Source organism: Ictidomys tridecemlineatus, chromosome 10, assembly GCF_052094955.1.
Source record: "Ictidomys tridecemlineatus isolate mIctTri1 chromosome 10, mIctTri1.hap1, whole genome shotgun sequence".
NCBI classification, from domain to species: domain Eukaryota; kingdom Metazoa; phylum Chordata; class Mammalia; order Rodentia; family Sciuridae; genus Ictidomys; species Ictidomys tridecemlineatus.
Genome location: NC_135486.1, coordinates 104,111,068 through 104,132,897, shown reverse-complemented (window position 1 = coordinate 104,132,897; position 21,830 = coordinate 104,111,068). Strand labels below are relative to the sequence as shown.

The window sequence follows — 21,830 nt, the reverse complement described above, 5'->3', positions numbered from 1 at the left end:
CACACCGCCTTTGGCCCTTAGGAGATCGTGGACTGGTTCAACGCACTGCGAGCTGCCCGCTTCCACTACCTGCAGGTGGCCTTTCCAGGGGCCAGCGATGCAGACGTGAGTGGCTGTCCCATGGCCACCTCCCAGGGTTGGGGGACACCTAGCGGTGGACATCTCAGCCCTCCTGCCCCCTAGTCTGGGATGGCTTTGGGCCCTAGGGTGGGTCACAGGACTGACCAAAGGCTTGCACGGGCCCCCAGAAAGGTCCTCCTGCAGACTAGTTTAAGGCCAGCCCCAAAGTGACCACAGCTCCCTGGGGAATTTTAGCTCAGAGTGGACCGAACGTGTAGGGGAGGAGGAGAGGAAGGAGAGACAGGGGAGCAGGGGCGACCTCACCCCAGGTGTGTGGTGGGGTCCCTGGCCTGGAGGCTGGGCCAGGCTTCTGTGGGGCCAGCCTGGGGGCCTGACCCACCGGTTTCTGCCCCAGCTGGTGCCGAAGCTCTCCAGAAACTACCTGAAGGAAGGCTACATGGAGAAGACGGGGCCCAAGGTGGGTCTGCAGGCGGGTGGGGTGTTGCCGGGCACACTCCAAGGTCAGCTGCTTCTCCCTGTTGCCTGGGTGGGCAGGGACCCGGCACAGGGCACAGTGAGGCAGGACCTGCCAGGTGCCTCCCGAGTGCTATTAGGCACAGGTCGGTCCTCTTGGCCCTTTGCTGGGTGGGAGTTCCAGCCAACCCAGGACCACCCTGGGCTTTGGGTGCTGGAGCTCTGGGTCAACCTCAGCCTTCTGGCCCCAGGCCCCTTCATGCCATTTCCTGCTGCCTGGGGATGGAGGACTCTGGTGGCCCCTGAGGTGGGACGAATGCTCAGTGGGGACATGTAGGTAGGGGTCCAGGGAAAGAGGAGCAATGGTGAGGACTTCATGCCTTTGGTGGGTGGGCAGAGCAGGGCCCCGCTGGACACATGTATGAGTGGACAGTGAATGGCCCCAGCCCCCTGTGTGAACTGTGGCCAGCCAGGGCAGGGGCCTGGTGAGGCTGGCCAGCTGGTCACCAGTCCTCCCTGACTGACAGCAAACAGAGGGCTTCCGGAAGCGCTGGTTCACCATGGATGACCGGAGGCTCATGTACTTCAAAGATCCCCTGGTAAGGAGGGTCCAGCTGGCAGCCACCCACAGAACCGGCTGCTTCCCAGTATGGCCGTGGCGGTGTTGATGGGGGTGGCTCCCAGGGTCCTGGCCTCAGCCTCGCCCAGTTCTGGGTACGGGGGGGGGGGGGTGGCTCGGGGCAGGGAGGGTGGCCAGCTCCAGCTTGGTCCCCGCTGTAGGACGCCTTTGCCCGAGGAGAGGTCTTCATTGGCAGCAAGGAGAGTGGCTACACAGTGCTGGAGGGACTCCCACCGTCCACCCAGGGCCACCACTGGCCACATGGCATCACCATTGTCACACCTGACCGCAAGTTCTTGTTCACCTGCGAGACGGAGTTGGACCGGAGGGAGTGGGTGGAGGCCTTCCAGAAGGTGGTGGACAGGCCCATGCTACCCCAGGAGTACGCAGGTGAGGGCTGGCCACTGAGGTGAGGCCCCAGGCCCTGTGTCCACACTGTGGGATGGCCTCTGGCTGGACGGAACCCCCCAGGTGGGTCGTGCGGGGAAGGCTTGGGCTGAGCTGACCAGCTTGACCAGGCTGTCTGTCCCATCTCCAGTGGAAGCCCACTTCAAGCATAAACCCTAGCGAGAGACGGTCCATCCAGAGGCCTGAGGACACTGGACTCGGGACGTGTTGGCCAAGGATGCAGCTGGACGGGGAGGCCTTCTCCAGGGCAGCCCTGGGCTCAGCTGGGTGGAGCCTGAGCTTTAACCACTAGGAGGCACTTGAACCTCATCAAAGGCCCATCTGCCTGTCCCAGCCCAGCCATGCTGCTGCTGCTGACCACACCGGCTGACCTGCTCCTCTCCCTGCCCCTGGACGCCTCTCCTGATGGCCCTGCAGGGTCTCCCAGCTCAGGAGCAGCCCCCACGAACTCCTGGATACCTGCCCAACCTGAAGGGACTTCTGGGCCTCTGAAGTGGACCCTTTGTGCTGGGTGGCTGAGGGCAGCAGTGGTAGCAGTGGGCTGGCTGGGTCACTGGGGACTCTCGGACCTGCCGCATGCCCCCCTCCCTTCCCCCGTTGTGACAAGTATTTATTGGGTATCTGCTGTGTGTCAGCCACGGGTCTGGGGCCAGCAGAGGCATGTGGCCCTTGTCCTCAGGGGCAGTTTCCCAGGAGAATGGTGTGTGCGGATCCTGGCCCTGCCAGCTGGGGCCCTGGCTTCGGGCAGGAGGCTGGAGGGGTTCACCAGGGGCTGCCAGGTGCCATGAGGGGACCTAGCCACACCATCTGCTCATGGGCATCTGTGCCCAGCTTGGTGCTCAGCCTTGACCAGTGATCCATGCCCACCGGCCCTGACCTTTGAGGATGATGGCTGGCGCCACCAAGAGGCCCCCAGAGGCAGGGGTGACCCTGTACCCCTCTGCCCCTGGGGCCCTGCTTGCTGCTGGCTGGCCAGCAGTTAAAGCCACCTCATATTTATTTCTCACCTCGTCTCCTTCCGTGCTGCACTCTGGCCGTCCAGGACAGCTGGGCTCCCTTTCCATGGGACCCCTGCAGGGCAGGTCCTGGCCAGCTGGACGGGCTTGGTGGAGCTCTTTGGTGGTAGATGCATCCAGGGGTGACCTGGGTGACTCCAGCCCTTTCTAGCAGTCTTGCCCCGGAGGAGATGGGGGAGGGTTCCTAAGGCCGGGCACCCTGCTGCCCTGTGTCACATCCTGGAATAAAGTGTGGCTCTGGTGTGGTCCCATCTATGTGTTGAAGGCTGGGGTGAGAGGGGGCTGAGCTGGGAACACCTGCCCTCATTGGCGCAGATGGACGACTCCCTGTAACAGGCCCATGGGTGTCAGCCCGTTTGACCCCAGCCCCCAGGCCAGGTTCAGATGGTCTGAGCTGGCACATCCAGAAAAGGCTGGGCTCACTGAGGCCCAGTCTCTGTGTCTTCCCAGGGGCCCCTTCCTCAACACCTCTGCTCCCACACCTGCCCCAGGCTAGGTCTCGGCCTGCAGCGGAGGCCCCGAGGTGCCCCTTCCCAGAAGGTCCTCCAGGGCCCAGCCCCCCTCCAACTTGTCTGCGGGTACCTCTGGTAAGGTCCATCCTGGCCTGGGACACCCTGCACCCAGCCTGGGCTCCCCCCACCCCCTCCCACTTCTAAATGAGGAAACTGAGGCCTTGGAGAGGCAGGAGCCACTCTGCCTGGAGTCCCCTCCCTCCCTCATCCCACCACAAGAGTCACTGCTCACTGCCCTGCGGAGCTGCAGCTTCGACAGACACCTGGGTTCCCAGAGGTGGAGACTGGACCCTGAGACCACAGCACTGGTCCTGGGTCGCACCACTGTAGGGCCAGCCCTGGCCAGCCCTCCTGGGGGATCTGGACCTTCTTCCACTATGGGCATGTGCACATGCTGCATTTGCCATGTGTCCAGGTTCACCGAGCTCATGAGTGTGCGCCTGTGGGTGTCTGTGCTGTGTGCACGTGTGGCGTGTGTTCTACCAAGAAAACCTGCACGTTTTTATGAGAAATCACAGAACAACTTTACAGTTGGTGAGGAAAGTTTTCCAAACATGGTAGGAAATCTATAGCAATGGAAGGACAGTCACTGGCTCCACAGGCTGTCCCTTGGTGGAGACAAAGCTGCCTGGGCACTGGGTGCCCTGCCCAGCACAGCTAAGTCTAACCAAGGGCTGTAGAAATGGTGCTATATCCCCAGCCAGAGTGTCATGGGCATACAGCAAATGCCACAGTAAGCACAGCACACTACTTTGGTCGGTCCTGAGGTCTGTGTGAAGGAGGCCCACGGGAGGTGGGTGGCATAGCAAAGGTGTGTACAGGTGCACACTTCGGGCATTCTCCGCATTCACCTAAAACAAAATCTAAATTGTGCTCAAACTGTTTCCAAATCGTCAATCACATGCCAATCTTGTGACTTCCTTCCCGACCTCTGGGACTCCCTCAGGATTGCCCCCACTGACAACCCCTGGTGTTTCCCTCCTGGTACCTGTAGCAATGGGCTCCAGTGGAACAGCACAGTCCACTTCCCTGCGACCAAGGGGCCTGCTCACTGAAGCTGTGGGGCCCACACCTGGTGCGCGTGACTTCATAAAACCACACGTTTACAGCTACAGTCGGAGCCTGTGGATTCTGACACTTTCCTGATACTGGCCACTTCTGCACACAGGCCCTGGACTAACCCAGGCAGGTGCTCGGATGGCATATGCCACCCCCCCCCCGGGGGGGCGGGGGGCTCACAGGCCTAGCTCAGACATCAAGAGCCACAAAGGCTCTGGACAACCCAAGGCAGGGGAGGGCCAGGAGCAGCAAAGGGCCACAGTGGACCCACCCCACCCCACCCAAGGCCCTACACCAGCAGGTGGGGGGCTGGACTCCGAGATCCCACAGCAAGCCCCATGACCGCCCCCCAGAGCTCATTCAGAAAGGACCAGCGCTGCAAAGCCCAGTATAAAGGATTTATTTATACTCAACAATTGACAAGCCTTCCTTTAAATTCCATTTTTACAGTAAATAACGTACATCTCCCTTCTTCCCATGCAGGATCACTGTGTATTAATCTACAACTCTTAATCGTGAAAAAATAAAGTGTTTCCCTTTATAATTATACTGGTAACATGTGAAATATTATAAGTGATAAAGGACAGATTTGCTCATTCCTGGACTGCTTATTTGGTTAAAACCTGAAACGTTAGGTCAAAGAAATCCATCACCCAATAAAAATAAATACTGCATCACGAAGGACGTGGAAAGTTCTCAGCGCCCCTCTTTAAAAGGGCGTTTCTGGAGAGGCAGCGCGGTGCCTGCGAAAGCAGCAGGGCTGTGGCTCGGGACTTGCACAGAGGAGCTTTGCTGGCCATGTCAGGGCACCACTGGGGCCACAGCCACAGTCAAGGACCATGCAAGCATCGGTCTGGCCAGCTGCTGCCCAAGCTGCAAGGAGCCCACAGCTCACCCGTCCCATCTGTGAGGGGTAAGTACACCATGATTGCAAAACGACCCCGTGTTCAAAACAATAAAAGATAAACGAGAAACCCGCGCACGTTTACAGGCCCTCAGGAGGCTGGCTCAGTCCCCATCTTGGTGGCCACTGCCTCCTCTGCATGCCACAGGCTGTGCTGGGAGCCTGGAGCGGGGATGCTGGGCGCAATCAGTCTAGTCACTGACGATAGGCTGCCTGTCATCCCGTAGCCCTCCCCAAGGAACCACAGACAAGGATGGCAGAGGGACGCCGCAGCAAGGCCTGCGCTTTATTGTGATTGAGCTGAAGGGACATGGCCGCCCGCAGAAGCCTGGGCCTCAGTCTCAAGTCCTGGCCACGCAGCATCAGGCGGACTGTGCAGCCCTCAGCCACCTTACATAAATAGGGACAGACGCAATACAGGCAGCCCCGCCAACCACAGATCAGGAGCCTGCTGGGTGTGAGGAGCCACGTTCTGGGCCTGGCTCCTGAAACTGTCCGGTGGTGCCGACCATGGGCGTCTCCATGCAGGCCGGCAGCTCAGTCCAGCTCGATGGGGCTGCTGTCATCCTGGCTTTCCTCCCCCTCCTCCTGCTCCGAGGAGCCCATGAGGCTGCTCAGCAAGTTCCCTGGAAGGAGAGACAGTGTGGCAACAGTGGCATGGGTTTACATGGCTGCTGGCCCTGCCCCCAGAAGCCTTTGGCTGTGCCAGGCCTCCAGCATGCCGTGGGGGAAAAGCAGAGGCTGGTGAGCCTGTGTCCAGGAACCCCATGAAGGCTCCCCAAGGATGCAGTGCCGATGTGCAATGACAGTGCTCGGGCCTGCGCGTGAACTGTGATGGGAAACCCGAAGCATCCACCAACAGGGAACAGCAGTCCGCCAGCGATGTCACAGGCAGACTGTTCAGCCAGAAGAAAGCTGCGCAGTGGCCACACACTGCACCCCAGAAACAAAGCAGAGCCTCAAAAGCTACTCTCAGTCACCTGCACATGCCATCACTACCAACAGGTGCCACATCTAACTGCAAACTCAAGTCTGAGAAGTCCCCTCAACCCCATGAGGGGCAAAGTGCAAACCAGAGGTTCCGCAGTCCTCAGTGAACCACAGCCTAAGGCAGGCTCCTCGCACCTCCAGCTCTGCCTCGGCAGGACCACACACTGACTGCGCGGCTGGGGACAGTGTGGAGCCAGGAGGGCAGCAGAAACAGCCTGAGGGACAGGGAACCACACTGTGCTCCCAAGCTGAGACACGTGCATGTGACATGCTACCTCCTGGCCCAGGCCACGATGGGCAACATGGTGCCATGCCACAGGGGCCCAGCATGGACAGCAGGGCTCTGCCTCCCACGTGCCATGGTCAACACACACAGCTGAAGGCCAGAGGGAAAGGCAGAACTCCACTCCAGACAGATGAGAGCCAAGGGGAAGGAGAAAAGTGCGCCCGTCATGGAGGGAGAACGAACGTGAAGCAGCGTCTCCCGAGAAGCCCTGGCCTTGGAGCAGTTAGGCAGTCTCCATCCGAGCCACACGTGTGCTGGCCAGCGCATGTGGCATGACAGTCACACAGACACATAGGAATGCTGCCCGACACAGTTGTGTGCACATGGGGCCTAACCATCATGTGGTGCGTGCTTTGGCAAGTAGAACATGTGAGGTGCGGCCTGCGGCCATCTGCAAGGTGAATGGCAGCAGGTGTGTGTCCCGGCACCTGCACAGCTGCCTCTGCCGGGAGTGAAATGGCTGGGCTGCCTGCCAGCAGGAGACCAGACACGGAGCCGAAGGGATGCAGGCGCTCTGTACTTCTGAACCCTGTGAAATGTTATTCACTCTTCAAGTAAAATTAAAACACTTCAAGTATCAGGATTATAAGCCACGCTGACAGAGCACTGCACGGCCTCGCCCCACAGGCGCACTCACAAGTCCAGCCTGCCTGGGTGCAGACTGCCCGACTTTCAGTGGCAAGTCAGGAGGTGGCCTCCACTGCAGCCCTTGGAGAGGGTGCCCTGCAGATAGCCATTCACAGCTCAATTGTGGAATTATGCCAAGGACTCAGAAGTGGGCCAGCAGGGGGCTGGCGAGGAGCCCACTGCAGGCCGCAGAGCTTACCTAGCAAGCCTCCGTAGGAGGATGTCTGCTTGGGCGGCACGCCAAAGAAGAGTTGGCCTATCCTGTCGAGGTACTGCAAGAGGCAGAGCAGTAGTGGGTCACTGAGCCTGTAGGCCTGGCAGAGCCACCCCAGCCCTCGGGGTCCCCAGGGGCCACCCACGCACTAAGGCTCCCTCCTCTCGGCAGCTGCCTCAAGCCTGACAGTGAAGAGTCCTCACCTCGTTGTACATTGGGTCCCTCCGGAGGGACGGCTGATACTGCTCACACAGCACCGTGAACACGGCCAGCTTGCCGCTACAACGACACCAGACAACCAGATGTTTGTCCCAGTGAGCAGCACGTGCAGCCCTGCCCAGGTCCCACCCGCGCACACGGCAGCCAGACTCACCCTTCCAGGGCCAACAGCAGGAACCAGATGAAATTGAGCAGGGGCTGGACGAATGGTGGCCCATCCTCGATCGACGGGTGCTTCTGCGTGTACGTTGTGAAGACCACCAGTGCACTAGTCTTGTTTTTCAAACAGAGAAACCTGGAAATGAGAACATGCTGGTGGGTGGGAATACTGCAGGAAGACTGGTTTCTATGGATGCTTAGGAGGGCGTGCATCCCCTGCGCTGCTACCTTGGTCCACACCAGCAAGGGTACAGCTTGGCAGGATCTAGAGGGCACCACAGCTGTGGCCAAGGGGTCAGGCAGGACTGCATCCTGGTGCTGTCCCTCAAGTACACCAACGCCATGGGTTTTTACACTTATGCGGGAAGCATATTAAGCCTGGGAAGGAGACTCAGCTGCTGAAGGTCAAAAGGCTAAGAAATGGGGCCAGAACCTGAGCCCACATCTGCTGAACCCAGTGGAGCGTGGCCTCTTTTCACCTGTGCATCAGAGCATGTGCAGGCACCCCGGTCCCAAATGGTCCATAGTCTGATGCTTCGTGGGGTGTCGGACACACCTGGATTCCACTCAAGAAGGACATCCCTCAGGCAGCTCCCGAGAGGTCAGGGAGAAAGAACTCAGAGGCAGTGAACCAGGGTCAAGCCCAGCCCCGAGAGGACACTGCGCCATGCCCGGCCAAGCTGGGTCAGGGAATCTTAGATTCTAAACGACTCATTTTAAAGTCACATATGTCAACAATGACAAGTGCATGGCAGGGCTCTGCGGCTGTGGATGACGTTAAAGCACCTGTGGGCCTCTGAGCCACCTCTGCGGAGATGCAGTTGAATTTGATCACAGGGACAGTCTGGAAGGGACAGTTCCTGGCCGACGTGTCCTGTGTCAGTGAACAGCTGGAAGGCTCTGTCAGCTCTAGTACAAGTTTCAGTACTTTCAAGATCAGCAATGGGACAGGCAGGCCTGGCAGAGCAGATGACAGGCCCTCCTGGCAGAGGAGGGTGCAGCCTGTCCACAAACTAAAGGGATCGAGACTCAAGGAAACAGCCGTGAAGACAGCCCCTGAAAGCGTGCTCCTGCTTCTCCAAGTTTATGACACCTCGACAACTCCTATACACAGTGGTCACAGGTGACAAGTGATCTCAGTGGTCAGCTCCTGCAAACCCTACACTCCCTCTAGGCATGTTACAGTCAGAGCATGTTGTGGCCCACTTGAAGCCACCTCTGGAAGCAGGGTACCGACACCACAAAGCCATACTGAATACCTACTGAAGCACCGCCTGGGCCACGAACATGTCCACCTCACTGCGGAAGCCCCGGGCGGTGGAGTACTCCACTAACATGTTAGCGCAGCCCTCGCCGTCAGTGGAGTGCAGGAAGTGATACCGAGACTCGCAGTAGTTTTGTTCTGCAAAGCAGAAAGAAAAAAAGGGAGACAGACATGTCACAGAGACTGCTAAAGGCTCCACCTTCCCTGCTCCCCAAATGTGCTCCACGTGCACACCCCAACGCGCAGCAACCCAGGTGAACACCAGTGATAAGGCTCATTGGACCACAACAGGGCTACTCACATCAACACCCCAACTTTCTTGTGCTCAAAGAACAAATGCAGAAAGCTGAAGAGCAGAAGGCTGCCCCAGCAAGACCTCATTTCTCCAAGCTGTGTGAAGCTCCTCCCATTAACATAAATGCACATGAGGTGGGACAATAAAAATGACTAATATTTGATCCATCTGACTACTTGAAGGTGCCTGATTGACGGATGCTTCTGGGCAGGCACTGTGAAGATTGCCAACGCACTGCTTTTCTTTTATAAACAAGCACCTTAAGACGGGCGCATTGGTGCACACCTGTAATTCCAGTGACTCAGGAGGCTGAGGCAGGAGGATCCCAAGTTCGAGGCCAGCCTCAGCAACTTAGTGAGACCCTGTCTCAAAATAAATAAAAAGGTCTGGGGATATGGATCAGTGGTTAAGTGCCCCCTGGGTTCAATCCCCAGTACAAAACAAAACCAAACTAGCAACTTAAAAAAACCTGTAAGAACCTTAAAAAACAAACAAACAAACAAACAAACAAACAAAAACCCTAAAACTTGAGCCCTTCCAAAATAGAACATTGAAGCCCTTCTCTCCCATAGATCCCTGATACCACAAAGGACCCTGTGGGTCACCTGATTCTTTTTTTTCTTTTTTCGTACCAGGGATTGAACCCAAGAGTGCCTAACCACTGAGCCACATCCCCAGCCCTTTTTATTTGTTTGAGACAGGATCTCACTAAATTGCTGAGTCTGGCTTTGAATTTGTGATCCTCCTGCTTCAGCCTCCCAAGCTGCTGGGATTACAGGCATGCCCTACCATACCGGTTGGGTTACCCAATTCTAACACCTGCTCACATTCCCTTTAACTCCACTCTGGGCTTACTAACCTCGACTCTTAAGAGCCCCCTTCCCACCTCTGACCTGGTACCATCCTAAGAACCACTCTCTCACCCACCTCAAAGGGACTGACTCTGGATCCCTGTCCCCCCAAGCTGCCTTCATGGCAGTCAGAACTAAGAGGAGTCAGGTTTCCACTGTCTCTTGTTGGACTCCCGAGCAATCTTCCAAGGTGACCTTTTGGATTTGGACATCCACATGAGAAGATTATTGCATACCGAAGCCCAAGCACTGAAGTCAATTCTTGTTAACATAGTGACGCTGCTTACTGTGGGGACAGCAGCCCCACTGAGCTGGTCCTGTTACCAGCAAGTGCTGAGTATACTGCAGAGCCACCATGACCCAGGGACAAGCACCTCACTCCACCACCAGAGGAAGTCACCAACACTGGCTTGTTCTCAGGCGGATCTCTAGACTCTGCTCCCCGCTGCCACACAGGGGACACTGGTGCCTCCTCTAGCCAGGGCTACCAGTGCCTGGCAGGCAGGGGCTGCCAATTCCCTTTGCCAACAGGACCTGGCCCATGGTGAACACTCAGATTTGTCTGCTTGGTAGATGAAAGGGCAGAATGCAGCCCAGGTGGTTGACACCCACCTATCCAATGATTGTGCCACTCACTAGACTGCAGCTGTTCCCAAGAGGCCCTGAATCCCCAGGGCTTCAGAAGAGCTGCTCTGTACCCTATCATCTCCACTGCTGGCCAGTGTAGCCTTCCTATATGTCGACAGTCACAGGCCAAGGCCTAGAGAGCCAAAGCACAAGGGCCCTAGATACCAGTTGTCCCCAGGAACACCACCGAGGAGGAAGCCTGTCATAACCTGGCAAATTTGTCATTCAGATCACAGAAAACCTTTACTGAGGGCTTCTTCCAGTACCTGAGCAGAGACTTGGAGCACAGACACTGACCGCCCAAAAGAAAACACCCAAGATCCCACCCTTCGGGCCAAATAATGCCACAAACACTTCATCAGAAAAAGAACTGTTGAGAAAAGAACCAAAGAACGAGGCCATGGAGGGCTGCTGCAGGAGGAAGAGTGGGAGGGACAGGCGGTCTAAGCAAGGATCTGAGTGTTTGTAGGGGCTGGAGATTAGAGTGTGAAAAGATGGCAGAGCAGGCCTAGTGTCCTGCTGCTGCCCGGAGCAGTGCAGCTCCACTGGGCAGCTCAATACAGGGCAGAAACGACTGGCCTAGCCAGGGGAGGCAAGTGACCAGCCTTGCTGCAGAGCTGCCTACCCCTTGATGGTGGAGGACCCCAGGCCTACCTTTCCACAGCGTGAGGGCCAGCAGCTGGTGGAGCCGGGGATGGCCCAGTTTCCCGGACCCTCCACTGGACCACTTCAGGGCTCTGGACACAAAAGCCACTCGCTCCGGAGAATTTGGATCCATCAGACTAAATACTTTAGCCAGATTTTCTGAAAACAACACAAACAGATCCTCATCCCAAAGAACATGAGGGAACTGGGCAGCAGCCACAACCATAATTCAGTGATATGGGAGGCTGAGGCAAAAGGATTCCAAGCTTGAGGCCAGTATGGGCAATTTAGCCAGACCCTGTCTCAAAATAAAAAATACAAAGGACTGGGAGTATGGCACAGTGGCAGAATGCTCCTTGGTTTAATCCCCAGGACAAAAATAAAACAAAATAAAAAAACCAAAACCCTCAAAAATCAGAGGGAACATAATGCTGTTCTTTGTATTGTGCATCTTGGAAAAACAAATTTAAAAAAACTATATAACTCCAGCTGGATGCAGAGGCTCATGCCTATAATGGCAGCAACTCAAGAGGCTGAGGAAGGAGGATTTCAAGTTTGAGGCCAGCTTTAGCAATTTAGCAAGGCACTAATAAGCAACTTAATGAGACTGTCTTAAGATTAAAAAAAAGGGGGTGGGGTGCTGGGGATGTGGCTCAGTGGTTAATGTCCCTGGATTTAATCCCTGGTACCAAAAAAATAACTTATTTATAATTTCAAAAGAAAGCAAAGAAGGACAGGGGTTGTGGTCAGTGGTAGAGTGCTTGCCTCACATGTGTGAGGCATGGGGTTTGATTCTCAGCACTACAAATGAATAAAAGAAAGGTCCATCAACAACTGAAAAAAACAAAACAAAACAAAAAAAACCTCAAAGAAAGCAAAGAGGCCACTGATGAGTTGATGATGTCCCCCATGTGTGTCCTGTGGGTTCCAGGGCTACCCAGAGCCACTCCACCTGACCCCTGTCTGCTAATGCTGCATGCCCCAGAATGCCACATGCCCCAGAATGCCACAAGGAAGGACAAGTACCTTTCATCTTCGTGACCTACCTGGGTCATGCTAGGAAGGGTGGGCTGCATCTTTGTGATCTACTTGGGTCATGCTAGGAAGGGTGGGCTGTGGTGAAGAGCTAGCCCTGAAACAAGCTAGGGAGGGGCTTTTGCAGCAGACAGGGGTCCAGTGTCCCCTCCTCCTTCCATGTGAGCAGGAGAGGCAGTGGGGTCTCTCTCATCTTCCATCAGGTCCCAGAAGGGCTTTACCAACTGCACACTCACCCATAGGGCAGACCAACAAGCCTGGTCTCTGGTCACAGGGCACCCACCTCTCTGACTGCCACAGCAGGGTCAGGACCTCATCATGCTCTACACGTCCTGCTATGTGCCCATGCATGTGGAGCAGGCCAGCTGGGTGGGCATGGCCACTGCAACTGGGCAGGAGCTACCTCCACAACAAGATAAGCCCCAGAACACCAGAGACCCACACGTGGGCACTGAAGTGGATGAAGTGCCTAGGGAGGGGCTACATCAGAACAATGGGGCAGCCTGTAAGAGGGGTCCTCACCCAGCAGTTCATCAGCCACTTCCACTTCTGCCTTCTCCAGGGACTCCAAGACTAACATAGATAAGTCTGCAGCACTGTTTTGCTACAAAACAAATGAACAAGACTCACAAAGTTAGAAACAGACCTGAGTCATTCAGAGCAGTACAGACAAGGCTGGTTGGTTGGTGGTGCTCCTCCTACAGACATGAACGCACTACAGTCGTGAACACACCAGCACCAACAGGAACAGACCACTCAGCCATGTAGCCCAGTCATAGAGCTCTCAGCCCAGAAGCACATAAAAAAATGGAGAGAGCTGTTTAGATCAAAATCACATGTGCAGGGCTAGGGTTGTAGCTCAGTGGTAGACTGCTTGCCTAGCACACATGAAAGCACTGGGTTCAATCCTCAGCACCACATAAAGAATAAATAGATAAATAAATAAAATAAAGATATTGTGTCCATCTACTACTAATTTTTTTTTTAAAAAAATTACATGTACAGCGTAGCACCCCAACACCCACAAATCCAGAGGTTTGCACCCAGCCACGAATGGCCCATAGTAACAGGCCCGAGTGTAAAGCATCTGCATTCAGGGGCAGAGGACCCTCTTCCACTTGCAGCCAGAGCCAAGGATGTCCTAATGCCATCCCGAGGCCTTTTTCTGGCCATTCCCCCCTCAACATTCCCACAAAAAGCAGAGGACATAGGAAGGGGCGAAACCCCTTACCTGGCCGTGACTGAAGAAGAGCAGTGCTCCTGAGTACATGAGCTCTCGGGCCTCTGCGTGTTTGCTCTGGGACATATATCTGCAAAGAGAAGGAAAGCATGAGCAGGGAGCCCAGGATGTGAACCCTACAGATGCGTGCTCACTGGTGGGCTGTGGACGTTCATGCTGAGGTTTGCCCAATCATCCATGGAGAAGGGAAACCAGGCAGGCCCCCCCCAGAGGGAGCTGTGCCCTGGCCCAGCTGGCCCCCTGGCAGGAGGCAAAAAGCAGCCCCTCCTTCAAGCAGCTAGGAGTTTTGGCAGAGGGACCCGGTGAGGGTGGAGGCAGGGCCTGACTCCATCTTCTAGTGCAGGCCTGCCTGTGCAGGGGCTCCACAAAGTAGGGGAGACGGATGCCATTCATCTGAAAGCTGAGGGACAGTGGGGCTCCAGGACAGGGTCCTATCGGGGAAAATAACAACTGTGACTGCACCAACATCTGCCCCCACTCAGATCCAGTCACGGGCCAGTGTCCTTGAAAGCCTGCTTGGTGGCATCCCACCGCCCATGTGTCACATGGTGTGGGTGTCCTCAACCTGCTGTGAGCACATGCCCTCTCACAGTGAAGGAGGTTGGGAAGAGATGGTTTCTTCACTGTACAGGGACAAGGACAGAGTGGCCAGAATGATGCTGTCAACAGAGAGGGTGAAGGGGTCTGTACACTGGATGGTGTGAAGGGACACAGATAGCCTGAGCCCCTGCCACAGGAGAAGTGCACAAGGCTAGAGTCAGCTTCTTGTGGCCACTTGGCCAGGTGATGCTGGGACATCTCACTTCCTTGCCGTCAGTGTCTTATCATCAGTAAACAACAGGACGAGTCAGCACACTGCCTCTCAGCCCAAGCCCCCTGGGATAAAGCTGTGTTCAAAACCAATCCAAATTATACAAGATCCTCAAGCAACAGTGAAGGGCCTCAGACAGGAGAGACGAGCAGTGCTCCTGCCTGGGAGTGTGACTTCACCATGCCCAGTACAGAGGAGTTGGAGTGCACAGTCTGCTATCCATCAGCCACAGGAAAAAAGGCCCATAGCCAAACCCCAGCTAGCACACCACAGTCCTCAGGGGACAGGTCCCAGCAGGAGATCCCACCTTGCTGGGCTGGGGTGGGGCCAGCAGGCAAAGCCTACTCCCCACAAAGAAGCCTTCAGTAAGCCCACCGGCCACACATATCTGTCTTGTCAGTGCTACTCCCAAGTGTGGTCACCCTTCCAGGTGTTCCCTGAGCAGAGAAGCCATGAGCCTTCCAGCACCCAGACCTTCCTTGATTAGGAAAGCTGCAGAGCATTTCAGAAAACATGTTCTGTGGTCAAAATCAGCAGCCTTGCACTGCCATCTGCAGGGACATGAAACCCCATCAACCACATGGCAGACACTGGTCTACAGCCTTCTAGACTCTTCTGAGGCCCAACAAGAGATGACCTCTTGGAAATGCAGATGAAGAGTTCCCTGAGAGGCAAATGAGCCAAGTTCCTGAGATAAGGGAGTCTGTCTGCCTCTCGGGGCTGCTGGTGACCACAGTAGCATTCCTTGGCTGGCCTGGCCTGGCCTGCAGCAGCCTGGGCTCTTGCAGCCACCTGCCTTCCAGGAACTCATGGAGGGCAGAGGTGACCAGGTAACAGGGATCTGTGTGCACAGGATCAGAACCATCCACCATCAACCCCATCCCGCAGAAATCACCTGTTACCACGTCAAGGAAACCTGGTAAAAAAAAAACAAAGTCTCAGTCAACCTTAAGAATGAGGGTCTTGGGCTGGGGTTGTGGCTCAGAGGTAGAGCACTCGCCTACCATGCATGAGGCGCCAGGTTCGATCCTCAGCATCACATAAAAACAAAATAAAGACATTGTGTCCACCTATAGCTAAAAAAAAATATTAAAAAAAAAAAAAAAAAAAAAAAAGAAAGAAAGAATGAGGGTCTTTCTCCACTGCAGAATGCTGGGAACTGAGAGGGATTTTTGTGTCTGCGTGACTGAGTAGGGTGGGGGCCCCCTAGGCCACAGATTGCTGAGAGCAGCTGGCCTTCCCAGGACGCATGCCACACAGCCCTGCCCTCTGCACGCTGAGCAATGTTGACATCACACAAATGCCAAGAACACCACCCCACGCTAGAGGTGGACTTGGCGTTGTTGGTGAACACTCCAAGCTGGTCCATCTTGGTGTATTCTGTCAGTCAAAAATGATCAGAAGCATCTTACCAAAGACCAATGGAGCTGTGCAAGAACTGTTTCATTTTGCTCTTATTATTTAAAAAAGCAGTACACAGAAATTCAAGCATTAACACTAGGGATAAACACCTGTGGGTATCAGTAAATACTGGTGGAACTCATGGTTTGCCCAGCCCCCAAAATGCTCACTGGAGTGCAAAAGCAAGCACCTCCAGCGCCTGCTGGCAGCCCAGAAGCCCCAAAGCCCAACACCCTAACTGCCAGGGTGCAGCTGCCTCCCGCATGAGGTTGTGTGTGCAGACGTTCACTCTGGATTTCCATTTTCAACATTTATGTGATTTTAAGAGGCAACACAGGAGGGCTACAGGCCACAATTAGCAATCCAAACAACTCTCAGGAAAAATGGCAGAAGGACGGCTCACTTTCCTTGAGGCCAAGGGGAGACGGGAACCACACAGGTGGGATGCAACTGAAGGTCATGGCCTCCAGGTCAGCCTCTCAACCACAACCTGAAAGCAAATCTGCAAGCACTGAGGCCGCAGTGAAGATCCTAGACACAGGAAGGCCGCACTCTGCACTCTGGGAAAGCTGTCCTCAAAGACACAATTTCCTGACTTTGCAGGTGCTAATAATCCAAGAGGCCTGCAAAACTTACTCCCCCTCTCACCAGGCAGAGAGGTCTGAAGAGACACAGGGAGCTGCCCCCAACAGCCCCACATGAAACTGAGTTAGAAAGAAACTGCTTCAAGGCGCCCAGGTGAACCACCCAATATCTGCTGGACAGACACCATCTGCTGGGCTGCCTATTCTTCCAGATCCTCGCACCTGATGTAGGCTCTAACTGAATCAAAACAGTGTGTTGACATCCACAGAGGAATATCATAAAGCAATACCAAAGACCTACAACCCAGGTCAGTCTCAAAGCAATTATGCTGAGTAAATTTAAAAAACTGTGTGCATATATATACAAACACCAGAAAAATAAAAAAAAAAAAAAAGAAAAAAGAGTGTGTACTATGAATCCACTTCCATAGAATTCAGAAAACGAAATTTCACCTGCAGAGACTAAGTAGAAGGGAGCTGCCCCAGGGGATGGGAGTGGGGGTGGGGAGAAAGGCCTCACAAAGGCAAAGGAGAAACTTCTGACAGCTTGCTTGTGGAAGCATCCTGGGTCGGTTCAAATGTCAAAGTTCATCCAATTGTAATGTAAATTCTTAAATGTAAATATGCAGACATTTACTAGACATTGAAAAACTAGTATAATTTTGTGATTCTTTTTTTTCCAGTTGTAGAGGGACAAGCACTCTACCACTGAGCCACAACTCCAACCCATGATTTGGGGATTCTGACTTCTCCCACAGCCAAATACCCATAGTCTTCCCAGCTTGGGCCTCCTGGGTGGGGTTAATGGAGTGACCCAGGGAGGCCAAGGCTCAGGGAGGCTCTGTAACACTCCCTGGCCCCAGAGGAAGGGTGGCCCTGGGCTTGGCACTCACTCACTGCACTGTCTCACCATTCTTAGCAGGTTGGCCCCAGAAGGAGCAGCTCAGAGGCAGCAAGGTCGCAGAGCTCACCTGTCACCATCTTGTCACCGAGACACACCCTGGACCAAGGGGCTCATCGAATAAATACTAAGTTAAGCAAATCTCTAGTCAAGGCAGGGCTGGTTCAGAACAAAGGAACGCAGTGCCTATTTTTGAGAAGACCCATTTTTATGGGTCTTTTTATTTATTAGTCACTGGGCAAATATTCATAACACAAATTCCCCCAAAAACCAAAGGACAGGGTGAATTCTAAGTGCTATGAGTGTGCACAGATGTGTGGCTGGAACTGACCATCAGGGTAGAAGGCCCCAGTCAATGCTAGCACCTGCTGCTTTTGGCTGATCCTTCAACAGTCAGATTAAAGGGGCTGTGACAACTCAGAGCTTTTGGAAATGCAGTTAGTGACAGCTCAACTTTGTTAAACTTGCCCCTGTGACTACCAAGCGTGCAGGTCTCATTTTGGTAGAATTTACCATGGTAAAACTAAAGGGAAGAACAAGTCTCTTCCTAAAGCAAACAACAGATTTCAAAAAGCAAGGCATTCATAGCACAATTACAAAACTAGATGCAACCTGACTGGTCTGTATTTATAGTGTGTCAGGGTTTAATACCCAGAAAATTCCAGAACAAGACTGTCCTTCAGGCTATTTGAGATCATAGAGGAGAGGCCAATATTTCTCCCTAAGCCTAGAGAAATCAACTAAACTCAAGGCCTCTGATCCTGGCAACACAGGATAGAAAAAAATGAAAAAATCTTTGAAAACAAGGTGCCAGGGCTTCACCCAGACTGCAAGCTGGTGGGCAGACACAGAGGCAGGGCTCTATCCTGGGGCACAGGGCAAGGCCCAGGGCGGAGGACTCCCACACTTGGCCTGGATCTTGTCTTCTCCCACTGTGTCCACCCACTTGCTGGGTGGTTCAAAACTGAGTGCACCCAAATGTAAGAGAAAGGTCCCAGAGAGCCCTTTAATGATCCCAGGACCAAAAGAAGGCACTAGGCTGAGGAACCATTGTCCCAGCACCTTTGTTCAGCCCACAGAACAGGAGGGGTAACTGGAAAACACCCCACTGTTGCAGCTCTGGCCTGAGGGGTGGGCAGTAGAAACCACTTTCTGCTCAATTTTGCTATGAATCTAAAACTGCTCTAAGATGCAAAATCTATTAAAAGAAAATTGCAGGCCTAAGAAGTGTCAAGGCTAGACCCACAGCCTTCACTACTGGACAGGGCAGTCCTGTCCTGAAGTTAGGAATAAAGCCACAGCACATGGCAGGCTCAGGCCAAAGCTATCAACAAACATGCCCAGGCCTAATGACCAGTCCAATCGCAGAGGACTGTACATCTGGGAGTCCCCCAAACAGGAAGTGGTTACTGTCTCAACAGCACTGGCCTAACCACACGTCGGGTCACCAGGGCCTCTGTTCTCTGTGAGGCAATCCTGGCCGTGATTGCCCGCAGAGAAGGCTGCCTGAGAGGCCCGCTCTAGAGAAACAGCTCTAGGACAGAACCTATCTATGAATAGGAACAGGGTGACAAGGGCAGGGTGCAGGGCCAGGCTAGAGGCTGGGGGAAGGGGAGGAGAAAGCTGGGAAGGGAAGGAGACTGGGGAAAATGAGGACGGAAAGGGTATGGGAAGGAGGGAAAAGGAGGCTCTGAAGGGGAGGCCAGGAAAGAGAGACCGAGAAAGGGGAAGGGGGAGGTTGGGGAAGAGGGTAGGGAAAGGGAATGAGGAGGCTGGGGAAGAGGAGACCCGAGAAGGAGGCCAGAGAAGGAAAAGAGTAGACCGGGAAGGAGAAAGCCGGGGAAGGCGGAGACCGAAGTGGGTAAACCACACGGGGGAAGCGGACAGGGAAACCCAGGAAGGAAGACGTAGGGCTCTGAAGGGGAAGAAGAGAAGCGAAGGCCAGGGAAGGGAAAAGGAGGCCGCACAGGGCAGGCCGCGCCGCGCAGCCCGGAGCCCGCCGCCCCCTCTCCAGCCGTCGCGACAGGCAGCTGAGCCGGCCAATCGAGGAGCGGGGCGCCGCGGGGCGGCCAATGGGTGGCGGGGGCGGGGCCTCGGCGGCAAGCCGCCGCCCGCGCCCACCTGAAGAAGAGGGTCCGGTACATCTGGTGCGCCTCGTAGTAGTCGCCCTTCTCGACGCTGGCGCGCAGCTTGCCCTCCACGCGCTGGACGCCGCCGCGGTTTCGGGCGCCGTTGCGGGCCCCCTCCTGCTCCGCCATTGCCGCCGCCGCCATGGGCCGGCGTTCCGCGCAGGGCTGACGCTGTCGCAGGCGCGGTCGGCGGCGCCTCTCGGCTTCCGTCCCTGAGCCCGCCCGACGCCCTCTACGGTGGCCGCGAGGAGCCGGCGGGTCGACGGCTGCGGGCGACACGTGACTAAGGAGGGGCCGCGGAGCCTACGGGCGGCCGCGTGAGCAGGGCGGGGCTACGTGTCCTGGGTGGAGCTGTAGGCAACCACGTGATCGTGAGGCGGGGCCTAGGTTCGTGCTATGTGCCCTGGGCGGGGCTGCGAGTGGCCACGTGACCGCTGGCGGTGCTACGCAAGCGGGGTGGGGCCAGAACCTCTGCCACGTGCCCAGGGTGGCCACGTGTCGGGGCGGGGCGCTGCTCACTACACAATGTGCGCCAACCGCGGCATGGTCACTGGCCAGGTGGTGGCCTCTGCAGCGCGATAGGTCCAACTCCAGCTTCCCGTGGTGGAGCCAAGCAGTCGCCCTTCATCGGTCCTGGGCAGGGGGCGTTTCAAACATGTTGACAGTGATTTAAAACCTTTTTGGAATATTCGAGAGGTTGTCTTGGGCTTTCCTGCTAGGAAATCTATTATTCGGGGACCAAGATGAACAGCCTTCACACCTGCTCCAGAGGGGATGCAAGGGTCTGTCTGAGGTGCACTGGCGATTCCTGGTGATACAGCCAGACAGGGTGCCCTGGCCAGGCATTACAGTGGTTGACAGCTGAGACAGGATGGCCTAGCTATGGATTAGAGCAGAGGCAGATGGGATAGGGTGGCTTGGCCATGGGTTAAGCTGTGTGGTGAAGGGTCCAGCGGGACCTTTAGCTGTACATGAGCCTTTTACTGTGGGGCTGGCTCAAGACTTGGGGGGTGCTGGAATGCAGGCAGAACCCTATACAAGAACTGTGCTTTCTTTTGAGCGGGTAGGTGGGTACAGGGGATTGAACTCAGGGGCACTTGACAACTGACCCACATCCCCAAACCCTATTTTGTATTTTCTTTAGAGACAGGGTCTCACTGAGTTGCTTAGTACCTCGCTTTTGCTGAGGCTAGCTTTGAACTCACAATCCTGCAATCAGCCTCCCCAGCCACTGGCATTACAGGCATGTGCCACTGCGCCCAGCACAATAACTGTTTTTACACACACACAAACACACACACACACACTCACTCTCTCCTATGGGTGGGGCTATAGCTCAGTGGTAGAGCACTTGCCTCACATGTGTGAGACACTGGGTTCGATCCTCAGCACTACATAAAAAAATAAATACATGAAAATACATTGTGTCCATTTACAACTAATTTTTTTAAAATTACGCACAGTAAAAGATTACTAACAAAACAAAAGAGCTCAATTACAGTAATGCACTGGGAGTTAGGTACATGAATGTGGGCTCACTCTCATGTGTCTACTTGTGCTGTCCTCACCCTTCTTGTGGGGATATGGGATGATGCAGTGCCAGCAAGGTGAAAGCAAGGAGCTGTGATACAGGCTTGTTGTGATGTGGCACCACTACCTAAAGATCACCTGAATACAAGCACTTTGATGTGACAACACTCCTGATAATCACTCCGTAACCAATCAGCCAGAAGCAGTCACAGTGTGGGGAAATGGAACAAGGGACAACTGGGTCTCGATGGGACTAAATGGAATAGGTCCTTACCTCAGGACAGTGTGTACAATGTGAGAACTACTTACTATAGATCCTTAAAAGAACCAGAATTGCTTAACCCCAGTTACTCATTCAATTAGCCATGGGTAATTGGAAGTGAAAAAGCTACTGTATTATTGTTTATAATAGCAAGGAAATGGAAACTGATATCCATAAGTTGAATAGTAGAATCAACACAATATATACAATGAAACCAAAAGGTTTCAAAGAACTTGTTAAAACAAATTCTTCACTAGTACATGATCTCCAAAGTATATTTGATAACTGGAAGAAAGCAAGGTGCAAACAGTGTGGTGAGTATGCTGCCACTTGTGTAAAAGCAAGAGATGAGTCCCCAGGGTCACTTGCAGCATGCACCTTGAGTGGCAGGTCGCTTCTCCGGGAGAGCAAGCCCTCTTTTCCCAATGATCTCACTTGAGTATCTCTTTTTGTGGTGCTAAGTATGGAACCCAGGGTCTCAGACAGCCTAGGCATTTGTGCCACCAGAGCCATACCCCAGTGCCTAAGCACCTTCTTATCTACCCTGTATCTGCTTTCCAGCTGGACTCCCCTAAGCAGGAAGAGGTGCCCTGAGAACCTGTAGACTAAAGGCCTTGAAGGACACAGCCAGTGCTTGCAGCACCCGAGCTCTCACTCTCAGCACTTAGTTGTCCCTTCCCAAACCTCATGGGTAGAGAGAAAGCAAAC

The 21,830-nt window shown here is 54.6% G+C and overlaps 2 protein-coding genes across 4 annotated transcripts in view; one reads left to right on the top strand and one right to left on the bottom strand.

Annotated features, from left to right (window-relative positions):
- Positions 1 to 2,828, top strand: part of Adap1 (ArfGAP with dual PH domains 1) — a 43,747-nt gene extending 40,919 nt beyond the window's left edge. Inside the window, exons 7-11 of the mRNA XM_078023553.1 lie at positions 22 to 105; positions 476 to 538; positions 1,062 to 1,133; positions 1,315 to 1,543; positions 1,692 to 2,828. Of these exons, the coding sequence (XP_077879679.1) occupies positions 22 to 105; positions 476 to 538; positions 1,062 to 1,133; positions 1,315 to 1,543; positions 1,692 to 1,720 (477 nt within the window). The 3' untranslated portion in view covers positions 1,721 to 2,828. The remainder of the gene's footprint in view (positions 1 to 21; positions 106 to 475; positions 539 to 1,061; positions 1,134 to 1,314; positions 1,544 to 1,691) is intronic.
- A 1,704-nt stretch (positions 2,829 to 4,532) lies between these two features.
- Get4 (guided entry of tail-anchored proteins factor 4) lies at positions 4,533 to 19,591 on the bottom strand. Of its 3 annotated transcripts, none has more exons than XM_005339829.5 (9): positions 19,323 to 19,591; positions 13,496 to 13,574; positions 12,787 to 12,868; positions 11,239 to 11,388; positions 8,811 to 8,949; positions 7,543 to 7,683; positions 7,373 to 7,448; positions 7,155 to 7,227; positions 4,533 to 5,678 (listed from the first exon to the last, which is right to left on the bottom strand). In XM_005339829.5, exons 1-9 carry the CDS (start codon positions 19,472 to 19,474, stop codon positions 5,590 to 5,592), a joined length of 981 nt encoding a protein of 326 aa, XP_005339886.1. In that variant the 5' UTR covers positions 19,475 to 19,591; the 3' UTR covers positions 4,533 to 5,589. The 3 variants fall into 3 exon arrangements, with proteins under 3 accessions (XP_005339886.1, XP_077879681.1, XP_077879680.1); XM_078023555.1 differs by lacking the exon at positions 19,323 to 19,591 and adding an exon at positions 17,272 to 19,207; XM_078023554.1 differs by lacking the exon at positions 19,323 to 19,591 and adding an exon at positions 17,211 to 17,235.
- Positions 19,592 to 21,830: the final 2,239 nt, after the last annotated feature.

What these genes read in the sequence shown, in the direction of transcription:
- Get4 (XM_005339829.5), bottom strand. Translation starts at nt 19,474, where the DNA reads ATGGCGGCGGCGGCAATGGCGGAGCAGGAGGGGGCCCGCAACGGCGCC. An exon ending in TACCGGACCCTCTTCTTCAG is followed by an intron (nt 13,575 to 19,322) that starts GTGGGCGCGGGC and finishes TTCTCTTTGCAG; the next exon opens with ATATATGTCCCAGAGCAAAC. An exon ending in GGCCCTCACGCTGTGGAAAG is followed by an intron (nt 8,950 to 11,238) that starts GTAGGCCTGGGG and finishes TCTGCTTTGCAG; the next exon opens with AACAAAACTACTGCGAGTCT.